The 25,658-nt window shown below is 39.1% G+C and overlaps 1 protein-coding gene across 1 annotated transcript in view; it reads right to left on the bottom strand.

Moving 5' to 3' along the window:
* PRKAR2A (protein kinase cAMP-dependent type II regulatory subunit alpha) overlaps positions 1-25,658 on the bottom strand; it is a 111,764-nt gene that overhangs the window by 34,550 nt on the left and 51,556 nt on the right. The window contains exons 2-5 of the mRNA XM_004368504.2: positions 22,356-22,391; positions 17,297-17,349; positions 15,681-15,764; positions 1,554-1,660 (exon numbers count right to left, since the gene is read on the bottom strand). Of these exons, the coding sequence (XP_004368561.1) occupies positions 1,554-1,660; positions 15,681-15,764; positions 17,297-17,349; positions 22,356-22,391 (280 nt within the window). The remainder of the gene's footprint in view (positions 1-1,553; positions 1,661-15,680; positions 15,765-17,296; positions 17,350-22,355; positions 22,392-25,658) is intronic.

Genomic DNA, 25,658 nt, shown 5'->3' on the forward strand with positions numbered 1-25,658 from the left:
CAGCAGCACTGCAGAGAACCTCTCCTGCCTTCTCTCACTCTTTCAAATAATGGGACACATTTTTTTCATTGCTGTTACTACTATATAATGTTAATTATTATCTACTTAAAGATCTGCCTCTCCCACTAGACAATGAGCTTTTTGATGTCAGGAACTATATCTTTTTGCTGTATCCTTCCTATTTGTTACTCATCACTTTCACTGCATACAAAGGATAATCCCCCTTGGTTACGCATGTAACAAATCACTCCCTTTGCAGACAGTCATTTCAACCTGTAAACTGTGGACATGTCAGGTGGATGCTTATTTCCCAGACTGCAGGCACCTGTTGGGAACCCTGTTGTGGTAGTGGCAGAGACCGTTTACACCGCAGGGCAAAGAGGAACGGTTGCTACTGGAGGCTTTGATATAACTTTAAAAAATTATTCTGTCACTACTTATAGAATTTCTATGTAGGAAGCATTAGCATAACAGATAAAGGTAAAAACTGTCGTTTTTTGGAGAAGATATTATTTGTATCATCTTTACTCTTTAAATACTTCTTCTAATTATAATAATTAGTCACAGGTATCAAGGACCCAAAGGTTATGCAGAGAGTGAGAGTGTTTCCTGTTCAAGAAGACAAACAAGCAAAGGCTCGACAAGAAAGGGGATCAATTGAACCTGGAACGGCTACTTGATGGAGATTAAAAGAGCCTCAAAAATCAGGATAACAATTGGAAAAATCTGAATAGGATACATTAGATAATAGTACTGTACCAATGTTAAGTTCGGACTGTTATAATTGTTCTGCGCTTATGTATGAGAATGTCCTTATTTTTAGGAAATACGTACCAAGGCATTCAGAGATAGAGGCATTATATCTGCAACTCACTCTCAAAATGATTTGATACAGCAAATGTGGTAAAATGTTAATATATGGGAATTCTGGGTTATATGAAAATTCTTTATACTGTTTGTGCAACTTTTCCATAAGTCCAAAAAAATGAAAAAAAAATTAATGGAAGATATTAGGTGAAAACATTTATTGATCTTAAACTTTGGCGAAGGTGTTCTTCCAGGACTGAAAAGGGGTCAAGAGGTTAGGCTACAGTAAGGCAAGCAGGCCAAACCCACGTATTTCATTTCTCCCAGCATAGCTTATACTTGGGACAAAGTTAGAAGGGGCTAGGGACATGGAAGTTGAGGCAGTATATTCATGTGTTAGAACAGGCTGGGACTGAAAGATCCAGATAACAATATAGCACAATGGCTATTCTTCAGTTGAAATTCACTTGAACACCAGCAAATATCATGTTCATAAAGCACATCCTGCATGCCTCACCTAACTATAAAGGAGACTTTTTACTACAGACAACAGCTCCCCAAGCACAAGATGTACTGAGGACTCAAGACAGCAGCAGACAGAGAAGGGCAGGCTGTGGCCCTCATGAGGATTTGGGAAGTTGATCACCTGCCCCTAAATTCTCTCTGCGCTGAACACAGCCTGGAATACAGATTTGCCCTGAATCCAATTATGTAGAGTCATACAACTGAAAAGCTCAATCTCTTACCGTTCTATGACATAAAAGTTGTCTCCATCATCTCCTTGGTCAATGACATGCTCGTCAACTTTCACTATCCTTTCAAACATGGCATCGAGGACTTGAGAAAGCTGTTCCTGCAGGATACACACAAGGAGCAAAGATGGTGTTTACATTTGCTGGGAAAAAAAAAAAAAAAAAAAAACCAATGGCTATGCTTATCTCTAGGAGTCCTGGTGGCACAGTGGTTAAGTGCTCGGTTGCTAAATGGAAGATCGGCGGTTCAAGCCCACCAGCCACTCCGCAGGAGAAAGATGTGGCAGTCAGCTTCCATAAAGATTATAGTCTTGGAAACCCTACTGGGGCAGTTCTACTCTGTCACTATGAGTCGGAATCGACTTGATGGCAACAGGTTTTATGCTTATCTCACTTTGTGGCCAAGTGATGGAAATCCCCACACCAGACTGTTGACTACATTCAAAGAGAAACCTAAGCACTGTTTGAAACAAATGCTTTCCTGGGACCGTTCAGCTTTGCACCTCCACATACCTCAGTACACAGCAAAACTGGCACGTCTTTTGAGGCAGTACTATTTTTTAAAAAATCCCATAATTTACACAAAAATAGGTGATCTAAATCATAGTCCCTGTTCTTCCAGCCATACCCACATGACTGCTACCTGTCTTTATGGTTCTACTATGTCACGAGTAATGCCATGTGATACCACCTTCCAACAGGAGCTGACGGTAACAGGATCATCAAATCTAAAGGGCTGGGACTGCCTGGGAGGTTATCTCATGGAGAAGTACTGGTCCCATGGGAAAAACCACTGCCTCTGACCAGCCAAGAACATCTCTTAACCATTCTAAGCCTCAGTTTCTTTATGTGTAAAAAGGGCATAATAGTTTCTAACTCATACATTTTTATGGCTAAAGGAGAAAAATCTAAGGAAAGTACTTACCATATAGCAGGCACTTGATAAATGGGATCTATTATTAGATAGCTAATGTTGCTTTGATCACATGCAATTATTTACTTACCAAAATTTCCTGCCATGACCAGAAGGGAACTGTATCAGTAAGTATAACAAAAACAGAATAATGCTATTAAATTCCAGCAGAATGGTAGTGTGAGCCTGGGGCCAGAGTCCCTCTGTCAGGCAGGGAGACTGGTGACTGTCAGGGGAGTGCTGCTAAAGAATACCAGCTTCGACTCAAACACAGACTCTGTCTTTGGAGCAATGGGGACTGAAGACTTGACAAAGGAACAATTTTACTGCTGCATAATTCCATGTGATTTAATGTTCTGTCAATGCGACTGTGCTACCTAATATAATCGAGTATCACAAAAAGCATCTCTTTAGCTTTGCAGTTCCACGTATGTTGAGTACTGTGCAAACTGACAAGTACTAAAAGGGATGGCTTGCTCCTCACACGCTATCCATATTCAAGTGGAATGCCGGCCCAGTGTTACCAGAAATCTCCTGATTTTTAAATATTGGCAACCAATTTAATTTTCCATGTATGATAGAGAGCAAACACACACACATCTGTACCTGGCTGTACCTGGTCTGTGGGCTGTCAGCTGGCAGCCTCTTTTTCTGAGTAACTTTCTTCTCCTGGCTTGGATACTTCAAAAACACCAGTGTCATGAGATATAGAGTAAGTGGGAGAAGGCAATTAAAGGTTAAAAACCCGCTGCTGTCAAGTTGATTCCGACTCACAGTAACCCTACAGGACAGAGCGGAACTGCCCCATAGGGTTTCCAAGACTTTAATTTTTATGGAAGCAGACTGTCGCATCCTTCTCCCATGGAGCAGCTGATGGGTTTGAACTGTTGGCCTTTTGGTTAGCAGGCAAGTGCTTAACTACTATGCCAATTTTCCCCTCAAATATTTTACCAAAGAGAATGAAAAAACAAACCAGAAAACCCAGTTCACATAAATACTTGTACAAAATATTCATAGTAGTTTCATTCATAATAGCTAAAAACTAGAAACAGACCAGATGTTCATCAACGGAAGAAAGAATAAACAAACTGGTATTTTCATACAATGGAATACTGTTGTTGGGTGCCACTGAATCATTTTCAACTCACAGCAATCCCATATGTCAGAGTAGAACTGTCCCATAAGGTTTCCTTGTCTGTAATCTTTATGAAAGCCTTCGATCGCTAACTGTTGTTGTTGAAAATATACACAGCAAAACATACACCAATTCAACAGTTTCTACATGTACAATTCAGTGACGGTGATTACATTCTTCGATTTGTACAACAATCCTCACCCTTCCTTTCGGAGTTGTTCCTCCCTCATTAACACAAACTCATTGCCCCCTAAGGTTCCTATCTAATCTTTCAAGTTGTTGTCAATTTGATCCCAGACAGACAGATCTTAAAAGAGCACAGTGTTCAAGTCAGACATTGTTTACTAGTTAAGCTAAACTACTGTTTGATTTTAAGAAGACTTCAGGGAATATATATATATATATATATATATATATATATAGCTTTAAGTGGAAGTTTACAGTTCAAGTTAGCTTCTCATACAAAAATTTATATACACATTGTTATGTGACCCTAGTTGCTCTCCCTATAATATGACAACACACTCCTTTCCACCCCGGATTTCCTGTGTCTATTCAACCGGCTCCTGTACCTTTCTGCCTTCTCATCTCACCTCCGGACAGGAGCTGCCCATTTAGTCTCACGTATCTGCTTGAGCTAAGCAGCATACTCTTCACGAATATCAGTTTATGTCTTATAGTCCAGTCTAATCTATGTCCGAAGAGTTGGCTTCGGGAATGGTTTTAGTTCTCGGCTAACGGAGAGTCTGGGGGCCATGTCTTCCGGGGTCCCTCCAGTCTCAGTCAGACCATTAAGTCTGCTCTTTTTACTAGAATTTGAGTTCCGCACCCACTTTTCTCCTGCCTCATCAGGGACTCTCTGTTGTGTTCCCTGTCAGGGCAGTCATTGTGGTAGCCGGGCACCATCTAGTTCTTCTGGTCTCAGGCTGATGGGGTCTCTGGTTTATGTGGCCCTTTCTGTCTCTTGGGCTAATATTTTCCTTGTGTTTTTGGCGTTCTTCATTCTCCTTTGCTCCAGGTGGGTTGAACAATTGATGCATCTTAGATGGCCGCTTGCTAGCTTTTAAGATCCCAGATGCAACTCACCAAAACGGGATGCAGAACATTTTCTTAATAAACTTTGTTATGCCAACTGACCTAGATGTCTCAGGGAATGTTTTTGGTTTAGAGTTTAAAGATTATATTAGAGAAATAGTTTTGGGGATTCATCCATCCTCCATGGCTCCAGAAATTCTGTATTTCATGATAATTTGAAATTCTGTTCTGCATTTTCCCCCTTTTAATCTGGACTGTTCTATAGAATGTTTGATCAAAATATTCAGTAATGGTAGCTGGGCACCATCCAGTTCTTCTGGTCTCATGGCAGAGGAGGCAGTTGTTCCTGCAGGCAATTAGTCACATATCCATTTCCTCCTCCTATTCCTGACTCCCCTTCTTCCTCGGTTGCTCCAAGTGAATACAGACCAATTGTTGTGCCCTGGATGGCCGCCTGCAAGCTTTTAAGACCTCAGGTACTACGCAACAAGCTAGGGTGTAGAACAGAAGCACTAAACAGGTTATTAGATCAATTAACTGGGATGTCTCATGAAACCATGACAGTAAACCTCCAAACCAAGGAACCAAATCCCATGAGGTGCTTAGTTGGGCATAAGCAGCCTCAGCAGCTACACTTTTATTTTTTTTGTCGTTGTTGTAAATATATCACACGACTTTTGCCAATTTAACTTTTTAGAAGTGTACAGCACCTTATTGACAGCAATTACATTAATCAGCTGTGCAACCTTGATCAATGTGATTTTTCCATCACTGTAAACCAAAACTCAGTACTCCATAAGCAATAACTCGACTCTCTTCTCCCCCTCCCTCTTACCCCTGGTAACCACTAATAAACTTTGGTCTCTATACATTTGCCTTTTCTTGTCTTTTTATATAAGTGAGTTCATAAAATATTTGCCCTTTTGTCATTGACTTATTTCATTCAGTTTAATGTCTTCAATCTCCATCCACATTGTAGCATGTATCAGGCTTCATTTCTCTTACTGGCTCAGTAGTATTCCAACATATGTATGTACCACATTTTGTTTTTCCATTTGTCTCTGGATGGGCATTTAGGTTGTTTCCACCTATTCGCTATTGTGAATATTGCTGAAATGAATATTGGTGTACAAGTCTCTGTTTGAGTCTGCTTTCAAGAGTTTGGGTATATACCTAGGAGTGGAATTGCTGGGTCATATGATAGTTACATTTTTAGTTTTTTGAGGAACCGCCACAGTGTTTTCCACAGTGGATGTACCACTTTGCATTCCTACTAGCAATAGATAAGGGTTCCAATTTCCTCACATTCTTGCCCATATTTTTTTTTTTTTTTAATCTTAGTCGTCCTAGTGAGAGCGAAATGGTATCTCATTGTGGATTTGATTTGCATCTCTCTGATGGCTACTGACACTGAGCATTTTTCATGTGCTGGGTGGCCATTTGAATGTCCTCTTTGGTGAAATGTCTTTTTTTAAAATAATATTTTATTGTGTTTTCAATGAAAGTTTACACAGCAAATTAGGTTCCCATTTAACAATTTCTACACAAATTGCTCAGTGACATTGGCTACATTTTTCACAATGTGTCTGCATTCTCATTAATTCTGTACTGGTTTTCTCATTTCCAGTAATCTAGTTTCCCTGCCTCCTTACCTTCTCATCTTTGTTTTAGAGTAACTGTTGACCATTTGGTCTCACACAGATGATTTTCTTTTTATTGTACTTTAGATGAAGGTTTATAGAACAAATAGTTTCTCATTAAACAGTTAGTAAACATACTGTTTTATGACAGTGGTAAACAACCCCATAGACATGTCAACACTGTCCCTTCTCAACCTTGGGTTCCCTATTACCAGCTTTCCTGTCCCCTCCTGCCTTCTAGTCTTTGTCCCTGGACTCATAAAGATGCTTTTTTAAAGAAGCACAGTACTCACGGGTGATACTCTTTATTATATAAGCCAATCAGTTATTTAGCTAAAGGGTGACCTCAGAGGATAGTTTCAGTTCAAGCTTTAAAGAGTATCTCAGAGAGACAGTCTCAGGAAGTCCTCTCATCTCAACCAGTCCAGTAAGTCTGGACTTTTTAAGAATTTGAGTTCTGTTCCACATTTTTCTCTCATTCCATCATGGTACATTTATTGTGGCCCTGATCAGAATGGTCAGTAGTTGTGATGGTTAAGGTTGTGTGTTATCTTGGCTTGGCGATGATTCTCAGTGGTTTGGCAGTTAAGTAATAATGTAGTTTGGGAGTTATAAAATGATGTAATTGGGCAGTTATGCAATGATGTCGTCATCCTGCATAATGTGATCTGATGTGACATCCAATCAGTCATAAGCGGAGTTTCCCTGGGGGTGTGGCCTGCATCCAATATACATACGGACATTCTGGCAAAACTTGCTTTCTTGCTCTGAATCCTGCATCCAGTTTGTCATCATCTGACCGCCAGTCCTTGGGACTTGAGCCAGTGGTCTTCTGTGGTGCCTGATAATCCTGGGATTCGCTGGCCTCCAGTCTGTGAGCCAGCAGCCTGCAGTCTTAACTGCTGATCTTGGGTTCGTCAGCACCTGCATCTACGTGAGTCAGGAGAAGCCTCCAGCCTGACGCCTGACCCACAGACTTGGCATTCGCCATCCTCTAAACCGCATGAGCCATTTCCTTGCGATAATCTGTCTCTCGCTCACTCTCTTTCTCTCTTGTCAGTCTATCTATCTACACTTCACTGGTTTTGCTTCTCTAGAGAACCCCCACTAAGACCAGTTCTTCTGGTCTCAGGGTAGATGAGGCTGTGGTTCGTGTAGACTATTAGTCCTGTAGACTAGTTCTTTTCTGAGTGTTTGGTTTACTTCTCTTTAGCTCCAGATGAGTAGAGATCAATAGTTGTATCTTAGACGGCTGCTCACAAGCTTTTAAGATGCCAGACACTACTCATCAAACTAGGATGCAGAACATAAATTTTATGAACTATATCAATTGGCTGAGTTGTTCCACAAGACTATGGTCCTAAGCCTTCAAATCCAGAAAACCAATCCTGCAAGGTATTTGGTTATGTCTAAGAAGTATCTGTAACTGTGCCTCCTATGTGGTTTATTATATATATGAATATATATGCACGTACACACATACATGTATATGCACATACATATAGAAACATCTGTACACACATATGTACACACGTATACACACCCATACACATATATGCAGCTATACATACATATGTAACCATACACACATTTTTTGGTTGTTACTGGTGTTGTTGCAAAATTATATTTCTAATATCCTTTACCAACAACGTATTCTTCTCTTGTGTACTTCTCAGTGACATCATTTACCTTGGTCAAGCTATGTGAACTTCTCCCACATTTGGCACTACCTTTTCCCATTACCAAAAATAACAAGTGTCTATTATCTACAGAGTGATTCCCCTTCTCTCCCTCACTCATCCCTAGTAGCCACCAATGAATGTTGGTCACTTTATATATACCTATTCTTGTCTTCTTATATAAGTGAGATCATACAATATTTGTCCTTTTGTGACTGACTTATTTCACTCAGCATAATGTCCTCCAGATTTATCTACATTATAATATGTTTTGAGAACTCATCATTATTCTTCATGGCTGTGTAGTATTCCATTGTATGTATGTATCACATTTTGTTTATCCATTCATCCACTAATGGGCACTTAGGTTGTTTCCATCTTTTTGCTGATTGCCAGGTCTTTTTTCCGGAGAGCAGCTGGGTGAGATTGAACTGTCAACCTTTAGATTAGCAGCTGAGAGTTTAACGATTTGTGCCACCAGGACTCTCTAACGGAATACTAACACAAAAAAACTAAGTCACTGCTCTCGAGTCAGTTCTGACTCATAGAGACCCTACTGGACAAAGCAAAACTGCTGATAGAGTTTCCAAGGAGCGCCTGGTGGATTCGACCTGCCGACCTTTTGATTAGCAGCCGTAGCACTTAACCACTACGCTACCAAGGTTTCCAATGGAATATTACTCAGTAGTAAAAAGGAATGAACTAACATCACCAGTAACAAGACATACAGGCATATCTCTTTTTACTGTGCTTTGCTTTGTTGCACTTCGCAGATATTGCGTTTTTTATAAATAGAAACTGTGCGGCAACCCTGCATCGAGCAAGTCTATTGGCGCCATTTTTCCAACAGCGCGTGCTCATTTCATGTCTCTGTGTCACATTTTGGTAATTCTATTGCATCGGTTATGGTGATCTGTGATCAACGTCTTTGATGTTACTACTGTAACTGTTTTGGAGCACCATGAACCATGCCCATATAAGAGGGTGAACTTAATTGATGAATATGTGTGTTCTGATTGCTCCACCGACCAGCCGTTCCCCCATCTGTCTCCCTCTTCTTGGGTCTCCCTATTCCGAGACAGGAAAACAATATTGAAATTAGGCCAATTAATAACCCTACAATGGCCTCGGAGTGTTCAAGTGAAAGGGAAGAATCGTACATCTCACTTTAAATCAAAAGCTGGAAATGATTAAGCTTCGTGAGGAAGGCATGTTGAAAGCCAAGACAGGCTGAAAGCTAGGCCTTTTGTGTCAGTTAAGCCAAACTGTGAATGCAAAGGAAAAGTTCTTGAAGGAAATTAAAAGTGCTATTCCAGTGAACACACGAATGATAAGAAAGCGAAACAGGCTTATTGCTGATATGGAGAAAGTTTTAGTGGTCTGGACAGAAGATCAGACTAGCCACGACATTCCCTTAAGCCAAAGCCTAATCCAGAGCAAGGCCCTAACTCTCTTTAATTCTATGAAGGCTGAGAGACGTGAAGAAGCCGCAGAAGAAAAGTTTGAAGCTAGCAGAGGTTGGTTCACGAGGTTTAAGGAAGGAAGCTGCCTCCATAAGATAAAGGTGAAGTAGCAAGTGCTGATTAATGTTGTTTTCACGCCTGCTAACACAACATTCTGCAGCCCATGGATCAAGGAGTAATTTTGACTTTCAAGTCATACTATTTAAAAAATACATTTTGTAAGGCTATAGCTGCCATAGACAGTGATTTCTCTGATGGATCTAGGCAAAGTAAACTGAAAACCTTCTGGAAAGGATTCACCATTCCAGACGCCATTAAGAACATTCATGATTTATAGGAGGAGGTCAAAACATCAACATTAACAGGAGTTTGGAAGAAGTTAATTCCAACCCTCATGGATGACTTTGAGGGGTTCAAGATTTCAGTGGAGAAAGTAACTGCAGCTGTGGTGGAAACTGCAAGAGAACTAGAATTAGAAGTTGAGCTGATGATGTGACTGAATTGCTGCAATCTCATGATAAAACTTTAACGGATGAGGAATTGCTTCTTATGTGTGAGCAAAGAAAGTGGTTTCTACTCCTGGTGAAACTCCGGGTGAAGATGCTGTGAATATTGTTGAAATGACAGCAAAGGATTTGGAATATTACATAAACTTAGTTGATAAAGCAGCGGCAGTGTATGAGAGGCCTGACTTCAACTTTGAAAGAAGTTCTACTGTGGGTAAAATTCTATCAAACAGCATCGCACGCTACAGAAAAAATCTCTCGTGAAAGAGTCAACTGATGCAGCAAACTTCACTGATGTCTTATTTCAAAAAAGTGCCACAGCCACCCCTTCAGCAACCAACACCCTAGTCAGCAGCCATCAACATCGAGGGAAGACCCTCAACCAGCAAAAATACTACAACTTGCCAGTTGCAAAAGGACAAATATTGTATAAAACCACTATTATAAGAACTCAAGAAAGGGTTTAAACACAGAAGAAAACATTCTTTGATGGTTACGAGGGTGGGGAGGGAGGGAGAGGGATATTCACTAACTAGATAGTAGACAAGAATTACCTTAGGTGAAGGGAAGGACAGCACACACTACAGGGGAGGTCAGCACAACTGGACTAAACCAAAGCTAAGAAGCTTCCTGAATACAACCAAACACTTCAAGGGACAGAGTAGCAGGGGCGGAGGTCTGGGGACCATGGTTTCAGGGGACATCTAGATCAACTGGCATAACAAAGTTTATTAAGCAAATATTCTGCGTCCCACTTTGGTGAGTGGCATCTGGGGTCTTAAAAGCTAGCGAGAGTAAACCCACCTACAGTAAAGAAGAATGAAGAACACCATAGACACAAGGAAAATATTAGCCCAAGAGACAGAAAGGGCCACATAAGCCAGAGACTTCATCAGCCTGAGACCAGAAGAACTAGATGGTGCCCGGCTACCACAATGACTGCCCTGACAGGGAACACAACAGAAAGTCCCTGATGAGGCAGGAGAAAAGTGGGTGCGGAACTCAAATTCTAGTAAAAAGAGCAGACTTAACAGTTTGTTTGAGACTGGAGGGACTCCAGAAGACATGGCCCCTGGGCTGTTAGCCCAAAACTGAAACCATTCCCGAGGCCAACTCTTCAGACAAAGATTAGACTGGACTATGGGACATAAAATGATACTCATGAAGAGTGTGCTTCTTAGCCCAAGTAGATACGTGACACTAAACGGGCACCTCCTGTCCAGAGGTGAGATGAGAAGGCAGAGAGGGTCAGAAGCTGGTTGAATGGACACGGGAAATCCGGAGTGGAGAGGAAGAATGTGCTGTCACAGTATAAGGAGAGCAACTCGGGTCACAAAACAATGTATGTATAAATTTTTATATGAGAGACTAAGTTGAATTGTAAACTTTCACTTAAAGTACAACAATTAAAAAAAAAAGATCATGACTTGCTGAAGGCTCAGATGATGGTTACAATTTTTTAGCAATAAAGTATTTTTTAATTAAGGTATGGACATTGTTTTTTAGACATAATGCTATTGCACACTTAATAGACTACAGTATAGAGCAAATGTAACTTTTATATGCACTAGGAAACCAAAAAAATTCATATGACTAGCTTTATAGTGATATTCACTTCATTGCGGTGGTTTGCAACAGAACTCAAAATAGCTCCAAAGTATGCCTGTACTGTGATGCAAGGAGTTCCTTTATGTGGTCTTTTGCCTTGGTTTCTTTGGAAAAAAAGATTTGAGATTTTTCCCCTAAGATCTGAGGAGTTACGTTTGTCCTAGTTTTCTACCCCAGAGGGTTTGTTACTTTCATTCAGGTTGACTGACATTTCCTGGGTAAGCTGTAAACGACTTGTGGTTTGATACTTTTTGTCTGGCCTTGGGCTGCAGCCTGCCGTGACTGGTATGCACCTTGCAGGGACTGGTCAATATACTATGCAAATGAAGTGACTATGGACTATGTAAATAAGATGACTCTAGCCTACTATACAAATGAAGTGTCTCTGGCCTACCAAGAGGGGACTGGACAGTTTGTGGCCCCACTGGGAGAGGTCATACCTTGAAATTGACTAGGAGTTTGTGTATATATGCAGCCAACCCCACAGCGTTTTTCAGACAGAAAGAAGCAGGAAGACAGGAAAACAAGCAGCAGCAGGAAGGAGAAAAGGCAAGAGAGAAGAAGCAGAGAGAGAGGAGGTATCTTGGACTAAGTCCTCTAGAGAAGTAAAACCAGTGAAACATATATATATAAATATATACAGAGAGGTTTATCTCAAGGAAATAGCTCACGCAGTTGTGGAGACTGGCAAGTCCCAATTCCGCAGGTCAGGCATCAGGCTGGAGGCTTCTCCTGACTCACATGGTTGCAGGGGTTGATGAACCCCAGATCGGCAGGTCAGGGAGAAGGTTGCTGGCTCGTGGGGTTTTGAGAGCTGGTGAATCCCAAGATCTGCAGGTCAGGCAGCGGGCTGCTGGCTCACGTCCCAAGAACCAGAAGTCAGAGGATGACGAGCTTTGCCAGAACATCCATATATACTGGATGCAGGCCACACTCCCAAGGTGTGGCTTTCAACTGATTGGCTGCTCACATCAGATCACAAAATGGAGGATGATTACATAGTATCTGCCAAACCACTGAGAATCACGACCTAGCCAAGTTGACACATACCCTTAACCGTCACAGGAGGCAAACCCACTGCCATGGAGTCACTTCTGACTCATAACGACCCTATAAGACAGAGCAGAACTGCCCCACAGAGTTTCCAAGGAGCACCTCGTGGATTCGAACTGCCAATCTTCTGGCTAGCAGCTATAGCTCTTAATCACTATGCCATCAGTGTTTTCCTTACAGGAGGCAAAGAACCTCCTAAAAGAGCTATAACATGGGTCAAGGGCTATAACACTGAAGACAGTGACAGGCCCAGAAGGAGAACTGAGGCAAGAGTAGGTGGTGACAGATGCAAGGGCCAAGAGGAGCCTGTCTTGAAGAGGTAGAGAGGAGACTGTCCTGAGGGAGTAGAGAGGAGGCTGAGAGAGCTGTCCTGTACTGAAGAAGGGCGGCTCTGCCTACATGATACCTGATCCTGATCCCAAGTTGTAGCCTGTTGATTCTGATCCCGACTTGTACCATTACTTCCTTAATAAACCACTTAACTGTAAGTATGGTCTGTGAGTTTTGTGTGGCTATTGCAATGGATTACTGAACCCAGAAGAAAAACAAAGAGTGCTGTGGGAAGGACAGCTGGTGTCAAAATTGGTAAAAAGGTCGGAGAGTGGAGGTATGTCTGACCTCCATCTCATCGGGATCAGCCTTGGGCTGATCTTGATTCACACTATCCCCCTGTAGTTAGACAGGCTCTGATGGTACTACTCCTGCCATTTTACACATACTAACATCACGAACACTTTGACATGATGCTCTGAGAAAGACACATCATAATTTCTGTGGTATTCGGGCACAATCATGAGGAAATATCTGACAAACTCAAATCGAGGGACATGCTAAAAAGTAACTGGTCATCACTCTTCAAGATGGCAAGATCATGAAAGAGAAAGAAAGACTGACAACTGTCACAGATTGGAGGAGACTAAGCAGAAACACCAACTAAATGCAACGTGGGATCCTGGATTGGGTCCTTGACCAGAAAAAGGATATTAATGAGAAAACTGGTAAAACTTGTGTAAGATTTGCAGTTTAATTAATGGGACTGCAACAGTATTTATTTTCTGGTTTTGATAATTATACTGTGGCTCTGTAAGATGCTAATATTAGAGTAAGCTAGATGAAGGGTATATGGGAACTCTACTATTTTTGCAATATTTTAGTGAGTCTAAAATTAGTTCAAAATAATGAGTTACTAATACACACAACAACATGGATGAACCTCAAAAGCACTGTGCTGAGTGAAAGAAGCCTCACACAAAAACAGTACACATTATACTATTCAATTTATATGAAATTCTAGAATAGGCAAAACTAATATACTGTAGAATAAAACAAAACAATAGTTGCCTCTGGGGTGAGAGTAGGGATAACTTTGTGGGGCATTGCCAATATTCTGTATCTTGACAGGGGTTTGGGTTACCTAAGTGTATGTATTTGTCAAACATCAGTGAATGTACACTTAAAATTTGTGCGTTTTACTATATGAAAATTTTACACACAAAACTATAAACAAATATCGAACTCTAGTTCACGAAATGCATGCCAATGTATTTAAGGAGATGAATACTGATCTCTAGGAGCCCTGGTGGCACAGTACTTAAAGCCGCTCAGCTGCATGGAAAGGTCAGTGGTTCAAGCCCACCGGCCACTTTGCAGGAGAAGGATGTGGCAGTCTGTCTTATAGGGTCTCTACAGAGTCAGAATCAACTTGACTGCAGTGGGTTTGGTGTTTTTGGTATAATGATACCTGCAATTTACGTTGTAATGCACCAAAAAAAATAAGATGAGTTAATGTAGGGGTCAGGAAATTGCCACCTAGTTTTGTGTAACGTTTTACTGGAACACAGCCACACCCTTTCATTTATGTATTGTCTATCACTGCTTTCCCACTACAAAGGCAGGGCAGAGTAGTTGCGACAGAAATAGTTACTATCTGGCTCTTTAAGGAAAAGTTTGCTGACCCCTTTGTTGAAGGATGAATAGATGGTACAAATTTGCTGACCCCTTTGTGAGGGATGGCTAGATGGTATATGATATCATAAATAGAGTACAATGTTAATGTTAGAATCTAGGCAGTGGATTCATGGGTGTTCTTGTAAAATTCTTTTAACTTTGCTGTATATTTGAATATTTTCATGGTAAAATGTTATGATACTGATAGGTCTTCCAGGAAAAACAACCGACAAACGAGCCTTTCTCACAACCAATCTTTCCTTGAGCTCAAATCCTTGTTTTATTCAGCCTCAGACTAACAAGCTCTGAGGAAAGTTCTGGCTATTTCTGTAAACTACAAAGCTGCTGAATGGACTGGTTTACAGATATCAGGGATGGATGATTCCCTTGACTGATGGATCACAGGCTCATGTCTGACCAGTCATACTCCCAGGGAAGGCTATGGGGATGTCTTCAGAAACTGTATTTGCAGGAGATGGATAGTAGGGGCAGTCTAGTCTCATCCGGCCCATCTCTGCACATTCTGGGATTCCCCAACAGGCCCAACACATCAGCCACTTAAATGGCTTTAACATGTGGCCCTCAAAGTTGAGGGAAAACAGGAAATCTGAAGATTCCCTGTCCCCAGGAGGTAGCCCTTGCTCTGCATCATGAGAAGAACAGACCCAGGCCATAGATCCTATGCCAGAGCCCTGCAGACACACACTCACATGAGGTGCTCCATCCCTAAGGTCTTCACTGAGAAGCAGTCACACACTTCTCGGAGGTAAACTGTGACCAGTGAAGATAACTTCACACTGGTATCCTCAGAGAAATCAACCTGTTTGCAGTATAAATCCAGATAGTCTAAACTAAGCCAGGGTCATGCATAGCTGAGCATTTCTTTGCAAAGACCAAACTGAATCGTCATAAATGGTATTTACTTGTCTTGGAGGAAGCACCAAAACAGCCCAGAAAAATACCAGAAGTCATCTGAAAAGCTCACATCTGGGTTATGGTTGTCAACAAAATGAAAACATTGGTTAAGTAAGATATTTTATGCCTATTTGATTGTGGTTAAAATAATAAAAATTGTTTATGCGACAAATGGGAAAAAAGCTAAAAGACTACTATAATAAAAATATTTTAAAAGTCAATGTTACCTGATCAAGATTTTTGAAAAGGAGAATATCTTTGCAAGCTTCCTGAAGTCTGCATCTCTGTTCATCAGTTTTGGGATGAATCACCTGTCCAAATAAAACCAAGGAAATTTTTTTTATTCCATTTTAAAATTACTCACTTATAAATTGGTATATTTCTTTCTCCTAAAAAGTAGGAAAAGTAAAAACCTCTTTTTTTGAGAAGTAGCGGAATTCTGGGTATGTTTTGAAGATAGAGCCCATTGGATTTGCTGAAAGATTGGATATGGGTATGAAAGAATGAAAGGAGCTGAGGGTGACCCCAAAGTTTTAGACCTGAGCAACTGAAAGGATGGAGCTGCCATGAATTGAGCTGGGGATGACTGTGGGTGTAGAATATTTAAAGGGAGATAATCAAGAGCTCATGTTAAGTCTGAGTTGCCTAGTGACATCTAAGTAGAGATGGTAAGTGGTACTTATGAATTAGTTGTCATGAGGATTAAATGAGTTGACATGCAGTTTTGAACAGTTTATGACATTTATTAGGTGCTCGAAACTATTATTATTATTCCTACTGCTACAGATATTCAGTAAATGTGTATTGAATTAGAAAAAATAATTATTGCCAAATATTGCTGTCATAATTAAGAGACCTTTCAAGCTCCTTCCTAGGTTTCATCTTCACCCTAAAAAAAGATATTTAATCTGATAAGAAATAACATGTCAAAAATGTTAAGTATTTTAAATTTAATATAAAAAATTAGCAAAAACTGTGTTTTAACTTTTAAAAGTCATCAAGAACTTTGTATTATCTAGAATAAAAAATGTCTTAATCTACATGTCTATTATATTCACACAATGGTAGCATTTTATTATTAGAATTATTATATTATTAGAATGCCTCAGAAATCTTTCATAACTCTTCATTTTAAGGCATACATGATAGATCATTAAAGTTTCTTTTATAATATCAAGTTTTAAAAAATGATGGTTCATATTTGCTCTTACAAAAGTAATTTATGTTAACTACATAAAAGTTTAAAACACTGAATTAAAAAAAAAAACCCAAATCAGCCATAGTCCTGTCACAACCACTGTTAACCTCTGGGATACATGCTTCCAGATCAAGTCTCTCTACATACATATAAACAGACAAATATATTTTTTAATTGTTTTTTTATTTCTTTTACAAAATGTGCTACATAAAAGGGACCTCACACAAATACCATTCCATGTCATTAACCCTAGACCTGTAGAATCATTTTCAGTGGCTGCAGGGTTTATGGATTTGAATGTACCATAATTTAACCCCTGATAATCATTTAGGTTGTTTCTGTTTTTCACTATTACAACACTGCAACGATCCCCATTTATATGTTCTTGGGAAGGACCCAATTGTTAGGGATGAATTTTCATTCAGTGAACTGCTGAGTCAGTTGGCTTGACTATGTTTAAGGTTTCTGATGGCTATATCTAGGCAACCCTTCTCATTCTTCCTAATATCTGTCAATCTGTTCAATAAAAAAATGGCAGCTCACTGATATTTTAATTTGTATTTATTTGATTATCAGCATGATTAGATTTTGGCATGGGGGAAGGAAGGAATCAGTGGGAAATAACACCTCTGCTGTAGTTCTTACCCTTGGATCAGTATCTTCTTCTTCCTCATCAGGGTTGTAGGACTCAGCACAGACTAAATTGAGAGAAAGAGGAAAATGTATTAAACAGATGTGTGCTTTTTACTGGAAAAACAGGAAGTGAACACAATTTCCTTTCATTCGCTGTTTTCTAAAGAAAGCTGTTACGATCTTTTTTATTCCTTTTTTAATTAACAAATACATTAAATACACACTAGTGCCAGGCATTCTGTTAAGTGCTGAAAACCCAGCCCTCCAGGGATTGGTGATCCCAAATAAGAGAGAGAGACAATAAAATATATCATCAACTAAATTCTATGGTAGTGGCAAGGACAAACAAGTAGCTGTTGCCTCTGCTGAGTTACAAGGGCAGAGGCGAAAAACCATTAAGTATAACATATGTAACATAAGCATAGTGATACGGATCAGTTAAAATATTTTCAAAGTTATCATGTGCATGTATAACTTCAAAAAAAGAATGAATTTAAAAACAAAACAAATACTATGGGTTAAGCTCTGTTCTAGGTACATTACAAGAGAGATCTAAAGCTAACCTGATTTTCTTTATAAGTAACCTGTGTTTGTGCTGGACGTCTGCAGGACTTCTCTTTGTTCTTATAATCAAAGATTTTTAAAATACTGATTTCATCATTATTTATAACAGTAAAATATAAAAAATGACATAAGTACGCATTTGAATAATACAGCTATGAGAAAGAATGAGGAAAGCTAAGGGGAAAAAAAGTAAAAAATGCAAGGTATAGAAGAGTATATATATAGTATGCTAACCTTTCCATACAGAAGGACATTCAATGAGAAAAAAGAGGTAAGAATGAGGGGAAAATAAATATATGTATGCATATTTTTGCAAAAGGAAATAAGGGAAGGATAAACCAGAAAGTAACGAAATTATTTTCCTAGAGTATTTCCTAGCGTGTAGGTAAAAACAAAAAAGAAGAGATAGTAAAGGGAATGAAATTTCTCTGACTCTTATATAGTTTTGATGTTTTAAAAACCTGTTGCTGTTGAGTCGTTTCTGACTCACAGCAACCCTACAGGACAGAGTAGAACTGGATTTCCAAAGCTGTCATCTTTACAGAAGCAGACTGCTACGTCTTTATCCTGAGAGCAGCGACTGGTGGGTTTCAACTGCCCACTTTTCAGTTAGCAGCCCAGGGCTTAACCACTGTGCCACCTGGGCTCCTTTTTGATGTTTTACATATTTAAAAAATAAAACTAAATTGACAAGGGTAGGAGGATCTTAAAACTGAATACAAAGAGAAATAAGTGAACCTAACCATATATCAGACTGATAACATAACCACAGAGAATAAAAGGAGAATTATTCTAAGTAGCTTCTGAACATAGTACTACACCCTCAGTGGGATATAGTCCAAGGCCAAAAACAGAACTGCTATTGGTGGCAATACCAGTACAGCAATTCCAAAACTCTTCAGTGTATATTACAGTAGTGAGTAAATAAGTAAACAGATGTTTTTTGGGAACCAGGCTTCTTACTGGATAGAAGGGGGATAGAAAGATGGAATGGAGGAAGGATTAGAATTGGAAGTGTCAGTACAAGTTATGATTTTTAAATCTTACCCTTAGGCATTTGTGGCAAAAGACAATGAATCATCCAGTGAATAAAAAGGGTTTTGTATCTACTGATAAAACTGTTTTGCCAGGAATGGTTTAGATATGATCACTGGTGTTACTCAGAAAGCTGAAAACTTGTTCCTTTTTCACAGGTCATTTCAGCTTGGGAAAGTTTTCTTCTAATAAATGCTCAATTATTTGCATTAGCTGTGTGACCTGGGGTGAGTTATTGGAACTCTTCACCTTCTCTTCTGCACAAGAGGGCTAACAGTAGTGGGTACACTCTGAGGATGGTCATAAGGGTTCAAGTGGACAATATGCCTGGAATGCAGTAAATGCCAACTCCTTGAACTATTACTATTAAATTACTAAAGCAAAATTTGGTGGAATGCTAAAGTTGGAAACAAAGAAGGAACAGTAGTTGGAAAATATGGCTTTGGTGATATAAATGATGTCAGCGATCACATGACAGAATTTTGCAAGACCAACGACTTCTTCATTGCAAGTACCTTTTTCAACAATGTAAATGGCAACCATACACATGGACCTCGCCAGATGGAATACACAGGAATCAAATCGAGTACATCTTTGGAAAGAGACCGATGGAAAAGCTCAATATCATCAGTCAGAACAAGGCCAGGGGCTGACTGCAGAAAAGACTTTCAATTACTAATATGCAAGATCAAGTTGAAGCTGAAGAAAAGAACAAGTCCATGAGAGCCAAAGTACGACCTTGAGTATATCCCACCTGAATTTAGAGACCATCTCAGGAATAGATTTGATGCACTAAACACTAACGACCGAAGACCAGATGAGTTGTGGGATGACATCGAGGACAACATACATGAAGAAATAGGTCATTAAAAAGACAGGAAAGAAAGAAAAGATCTAAATGGATGTCAGACAAGACTCTGAAACTTGCTCTTGAACACAGAATAGCTAAAGAGAAAGGAAGAAATGATGAAGTAAAAGAGCTGAACAGAAGATTACAAAGGGCAGCTCGAGAAGACAAAATATTACAAAATGTGCAAAGACCTGGAGTTAGAAAACCAAAAGGGAAGAACACACTCAGCATTTCTCAAGCTAAAAAAACTGAAGAAGAAATTCAAGCCTTGAGATGCAATATTGAAGGATTCTATGTGGAAAATACTAAATGACGCAGGAAGCATCTAAAGAAGATGGAAGGAATACACAGAGTCGCTACACCAAAAATACGTGTTAGAATTCTAGCCCCTACACATGTGAATATAATTCCATTTGGGAATAGCATTTTCTTTGTTATGTTAGTGAGGTCATATCAGCGTAAGGTGTGTTTTAAACCTAATCACTTTTGAGATCTAAAAAGAACAGATTAGGTACAAAGACGAGTAAGCACAAAAGGAGAAGGATAGATGCCACATGGAGATTACCAAGGAACCTAAAAATGTCAAGAAAGAAGCTGAGACAAGGATTTTCCTCCAGAGAGAGCAGAGACAGCCTTCCCCTAGAGCTGGTGCCCTAAATTTGGACTTCTAGCCTCCTAAACTGTGAGAAAATAAATTTCTGTTCATTAAAGTCACCCACTTGTGATGTTTCTGTTACAGCAGCACTAAGAAACTAAGACAGTGACCTTTATCCAGTCTATTTCAATTGTTTTTCCTTGGTCTAGGACTTCAAAGTGTCTACTTAGAATAATGCATTTAAAAAGCTTTCACTTTGGGAAATATAGAGGGGTACATGGGTATTGTAATATTTTTTCTACTTTTGTGTATTATAAAAAGTTTCATTTAAAAAGTTAAAAAAAAAAAAAAAAAAAAAAAAAAAAAAAAATTCAAGCCTCAAGATGCAATACTGAGGGATTCTATGGGGAAAATATTAAAAGAAAGCCTTAAATGATAAGACTAACAGGATTTTACTAATAAGGATGCTTAGTCTTGGGCTAACCTATTTCCAGGCTTGCTTTGCCTCTGATTTTGGAGGAAAGAGCTTCAGCAACTAGCTCATTTTTAGACATTAATTAACTGAGGCAGCAAATGCTAATTACAGTCTTCACATCTAAAGATATATAACTATGACTTAAACAAAAGGAGTCATCTTCATTAAAATTATTCATATGTTTTCTATTTGTGGAGAAACATTATGCCTTAATTTTTCAAAACTGGTTTTGAATTTTCTTTTCTCTTCAACTCCAGACTTACTTCCCTTTGCCCTCTTCCCCTAGTCCTGGTCCCAAATTACTTCCTTCACTTTCTCTGTAAAAATCTATTTTTAAGTGACTACTTGATTGGTGCCCCTTATAGTTTTGCACATCAGGGAGCTTGTCTCAGTGCACAGATTACATGGGGGTAGGCCCAGGATCTGTGTGATCCCCTAAACAGCCTTGAGAACAACATTGTGTGTCAGGAGATGCTTGAGAACTATTGAAAATGCAGACAGACTAAAGAAGAGCACAGCCCCTTATTAGAGGGAATTTATTTTGCTTCAGATCTCCAGCAGATGTCACTAGTCAGTAATATGAAACTGTACAAAATGACAACAAAATAGATTACCAAGCACAATTTCTCCTTCCAAATTCTAATTGGGGCTTCCTTCATTCGGAAATGTGAATCATTAAAATGTGCTTATGAGAAGAAAATCCTTTCATTTCTACCAAAAAAAAAAAAAAGAAAGAAAGAACAATTCACCAGGAAATTTTTCTATTAAAAATTTCAAAAGGTAAAAATCATGATAGAAAGTTTACTCAAATTTACTTTTCTAAAAATGTAGACCATAATAGATAAATGAGCAAAATATTATCGAATAGTCCCATAGAAGAAAGTACAAATAAACTTTCCGTATTTGGAAAACATTTATTTTTGTTAATAATCAAAGGAATGTCAAATAAAACAATAAGAATTACTATTCCTATCACATCTCCTAAGTTAAAGGAGTGGCTGGCTGCCTTCCACATTAGTGAGATGGTGGTAGAAAAGAAACCTGTGCAGGGTGCCTTTCTCCCTGAGACCTGTCCTGTACACTATCTCTAGAAAGCAACACAGAGAAAAAGCCAAGGCAATGCTCAGTCTCTGAACAGAAATTCTACTCCCAGGAGTAATTCCAGTGGCTCAAAGCTGTATGAAAGAAGTTAATGGCAACATAATCTAAAATACAAAAAAAGATGGTAAGTGTGGGGAGCAAAATGCTCAGTATCAGAGAAATAGTGATATGATATATAAAGCAGTTTTTAGAAACCATAATTATGAACATTAAAAAATATTACTGACATAGATGCAAAGAGACAAACCACACGTAGTCACAGCAAAATAAAAATATGTACATATATACTCAGAACTTAAGAATGAAAATCAAATGGAGAAACTACAGATAATTTTACTACTGTTCCATAATGCTGTTAACTTATCTTTTTATTTAAAAGATCAGTTTATTTTTAAGATAACCCTATCTTAAAATAGTATTTTAGTGGTACGTAATGGAAGAGAACACATACCTGATACTCGCCTATTAAATCTGCTAGGAGCTGGAACTGCAAAACAAAGAAGAAGCAATATTTAGTCATCATTATGTCACACGACTCCATTTTTACCCTCCCTTTTACAAAGACTGGCAATAGAATTAAACACCTCAATACCAAGTAGTGGGTCAGTTCATACTCCTTCATTGTTGCTGTTATTAGGTACCAACTCACAGTGATCCTGTATGACAGAGTAGAACTGTCCCATAGGGTTTCCAAGGGGTGGCTGGTGGATTTGAACTGCTGACCTTTTGGTTAGCAGCCGAGCTCTTAACCACTACTCTCCAGGGCTCCATACTCAACCCTAAATAGTTCTTCCATGTGATCATATAAAGGCAATATAGAAAATGAAGTATCTCTTTGAAAACAAAGTCTCTGTAACTTCAACATACTCAAGGTGACAAGTTTATTTCTGCTCACATCCATGTTCCATTTAATTTGTGTCATACCAAATAAGAAGTCTACCAAATTTATTATAATGATATAAAAAGTAGCTAAATCTTCTTTTTTAATGATAATCTCCAGATTTCATAGCTATCACTTCAATTCATTTTAAATAATTTAATGAATATTGCACTAAAATGGGAGTCCTTGGAAACCCTGATGGTGCAGTGGTTAAGAGCTCAGCTGCTAACCAAAAGGTTAACAGTTCAAATCCACCAGGTGCTCCTTGGAAACTCTACGGGCAGTTCTACTCTGTCCTATAGGGTCACTATGAGTCAGAATCGACTCGACGGCAACGGTTTTTTTTGGGTGGTGCAAATGGTTAGCCTGGCTGCTAATCAATCAAAAGGTACCCAGAGGTGCCTCAGAAGAAAGGCCTGGAGATCTACTTCCCAAAAAATCAGCCATTGAAAACTCTATGGGGCACAGCTCTACTCTGACACACATGGTGTCACCAAGTGTTAAAGTTGACTTGACAACAACTAGTATGGAATGGTGCACTAAAATGGAAAATAAGTTAACCGTTAAGTTATACCTCCTTACGTTGGTGGGTTTTCTCCTACCCATGGTCAGTATATTAGTCAGAAAAAGAAGTCACACGTCTTTACATTAAAAAAAAACTTTTCTCTATGCTAATTTTTCCACTTTTCACATACCATACCTTATGTTTGATGGTTATCTAAATTCTAACTACTGAAGAATAGCATCTGAATAAAGTTTTACCTTCAAAACTTACTCTGATTATTTCTATTAAAACCACATAAAATATGCTTTTCTACCCCCAAAAAAGAGAAACCTGAGGATTAGTGAAAAATTGAAGATGGCTCAGAGAGCCAAACTCAACTAATATAAGGTCTCTGAAACACAAATAGGCCCAGGAAGGAGGCCAATGTTCATTTATCATAATAAGACTAGAATGGTGCTTTGCGTTACACGGGGTCAAAGTCTTGCTATTAGAACAAACAGGCAATAATTCAAAGGAAAACCACAGTCATTATTAATAGAAAGGACATTCAACTGTTTCTAACTACTTCCCCAGTGAAATGGTTGTTGTGTGCCTTCGAGTCAATTCTACCTCATAGCAACCCTACAGGACAGAGTAGAACTGCCCCATAGGGTTTCCAAGGCTGTAATCTTTACGGGAGCAGATGGCCACATCTTTGTCCCACAGAGAGGCTGATAGGTTCTTATTACAGACCATTTGGTTAGTTAACCATTGTACCACCAGGGCTCCATAGTGAATGGGTAGATTGGTCAAAATAAATCTACCTACCAGCAAAGCAAGACAATAAATCCAGCTCAACAAATAGATTTTAAGTGCCTAATATGTGCCATGCACTCTTCTAGACAATCTGGGAGACATCAGCAAACAAAACAAACACCTCTGATTTCATGGTGCTTGCATTTTAGACTGAAGGGAATGGGAGAGAGTTTCCTTTGGTTGTTGGAGACATATGTGCCTGTCCTCACTCAGGTTGGCAGAGGAAATATATACAACTTCAAATCCTCAACCTGGGCTTTTTGGATTTCCTAGTTAAGGCCCTACTCAACAGGAACGCACAACCCAAAATTATAAAACACTATGAAATGGTTCAGAATAAGTGATATCAGGGAATATCTCAAAGGATTAGATATGAAGATTACAGAACTATTATAAAATAAGAACAGTGTGCTTAAAATGATAAAAGACATATGAGAAGGAATCAAAAACATCAATAAAAGAGTAAGAGCCAAGCCAAAAAAAAAAAAAAAAAAAAAACCCACACAAGAGGCTTAAAAAAAAAAAGAACTTCTAGGGGAAAAAAATCATCATTGAAATGAAAAACTATATATAACCCAAGGAACTGTCTCTTAGTACAGAACATCTCAAAACACTGGGAAAATAATTTAAAAACCTTACTAACAGCAACCACCAAAATAATATTAATTTAAACATATTAGCCATGCTAACAAGGAAGGGAGAACATCTCAGAGGCTCAGAATGACCAGAGAATTGCAAACATCAGAGAATGTACAAAGATGATGCAGGCCTGAGGGCAATGCCAGTCAAGCTGTGGTGTCCTAGTGCGGCCAGTTTTCATGGACCTTAGGGTGGGGGATAGGAGACAATCCCTAGGGTCACTGTAATATAGCAGGTTAAGTCAGGAGCTATTCATAAATTCAAAACCCTAAAAGTAACAACCTCAGTGAAAGGGTACCCTATAAGAGATAGTAAGGAAATGTCCTCGTTTTAGCTTTTGCTCTGAATGGAGGTGACTTTCTGGGTAATTCCCAATCACAAACATGCTCTTAAGTGTGCTTGGAGCTAGATTTCACTCTTTTTTTTAAATTTATTTTTCGTGGCAATATACACAACCAAACGTACGTCCATTTACAATTTCTATGTGAACAGTTCAGTAACACTGGTTACATACTCACATTGTGTCACAGTTCTCACTCTCTCTCCCCATACCGTTTCATCGCCATTAATTTAGGTTCTCTGCCCCTTAAAGTTCTCATCTGTGTAAGATTATAGAATTCATTCTTGCTGTGGGACCTGAAAAACCCCAGGGAAAGAAATAGTGTAAAGGGAACCTGGGCTGGCAGTGTCCCAGATGCAGCCCTGGCAGGCTCCTAGGACTCAAGAGATTTACCAGAGATAAAGTTCCAGCCACCATGAATTTACAAAAATAAATACATAATAATATATGAGTCAATAAGAACAACAACAAGAATTAGATCTTCAAAAATGGCAGAAATCACTTCAACACACCACTCTCAGTAAAGGACAGAACAACTAAGAAGAAACTCAGCAAAGATACAGAAGACCTAAAGGGCACAATCAGCCAACTGGAC

This window comes from Trichechus manatus, unplaced genomic scaffold (assembly GCF_000243295.1).
Source record: "Trichechus manatus latirostris isolate Lorelei unplaced genomic scaffold, TriManLat1.0 scaffold00001, whole genome shotgun sequence".
Lineage (NCBI taxonomy): Eukaryota > Metazoa > Chordata > Mammalia > Sirenia > Trichechidae > Trichechus > Trichechus manatus.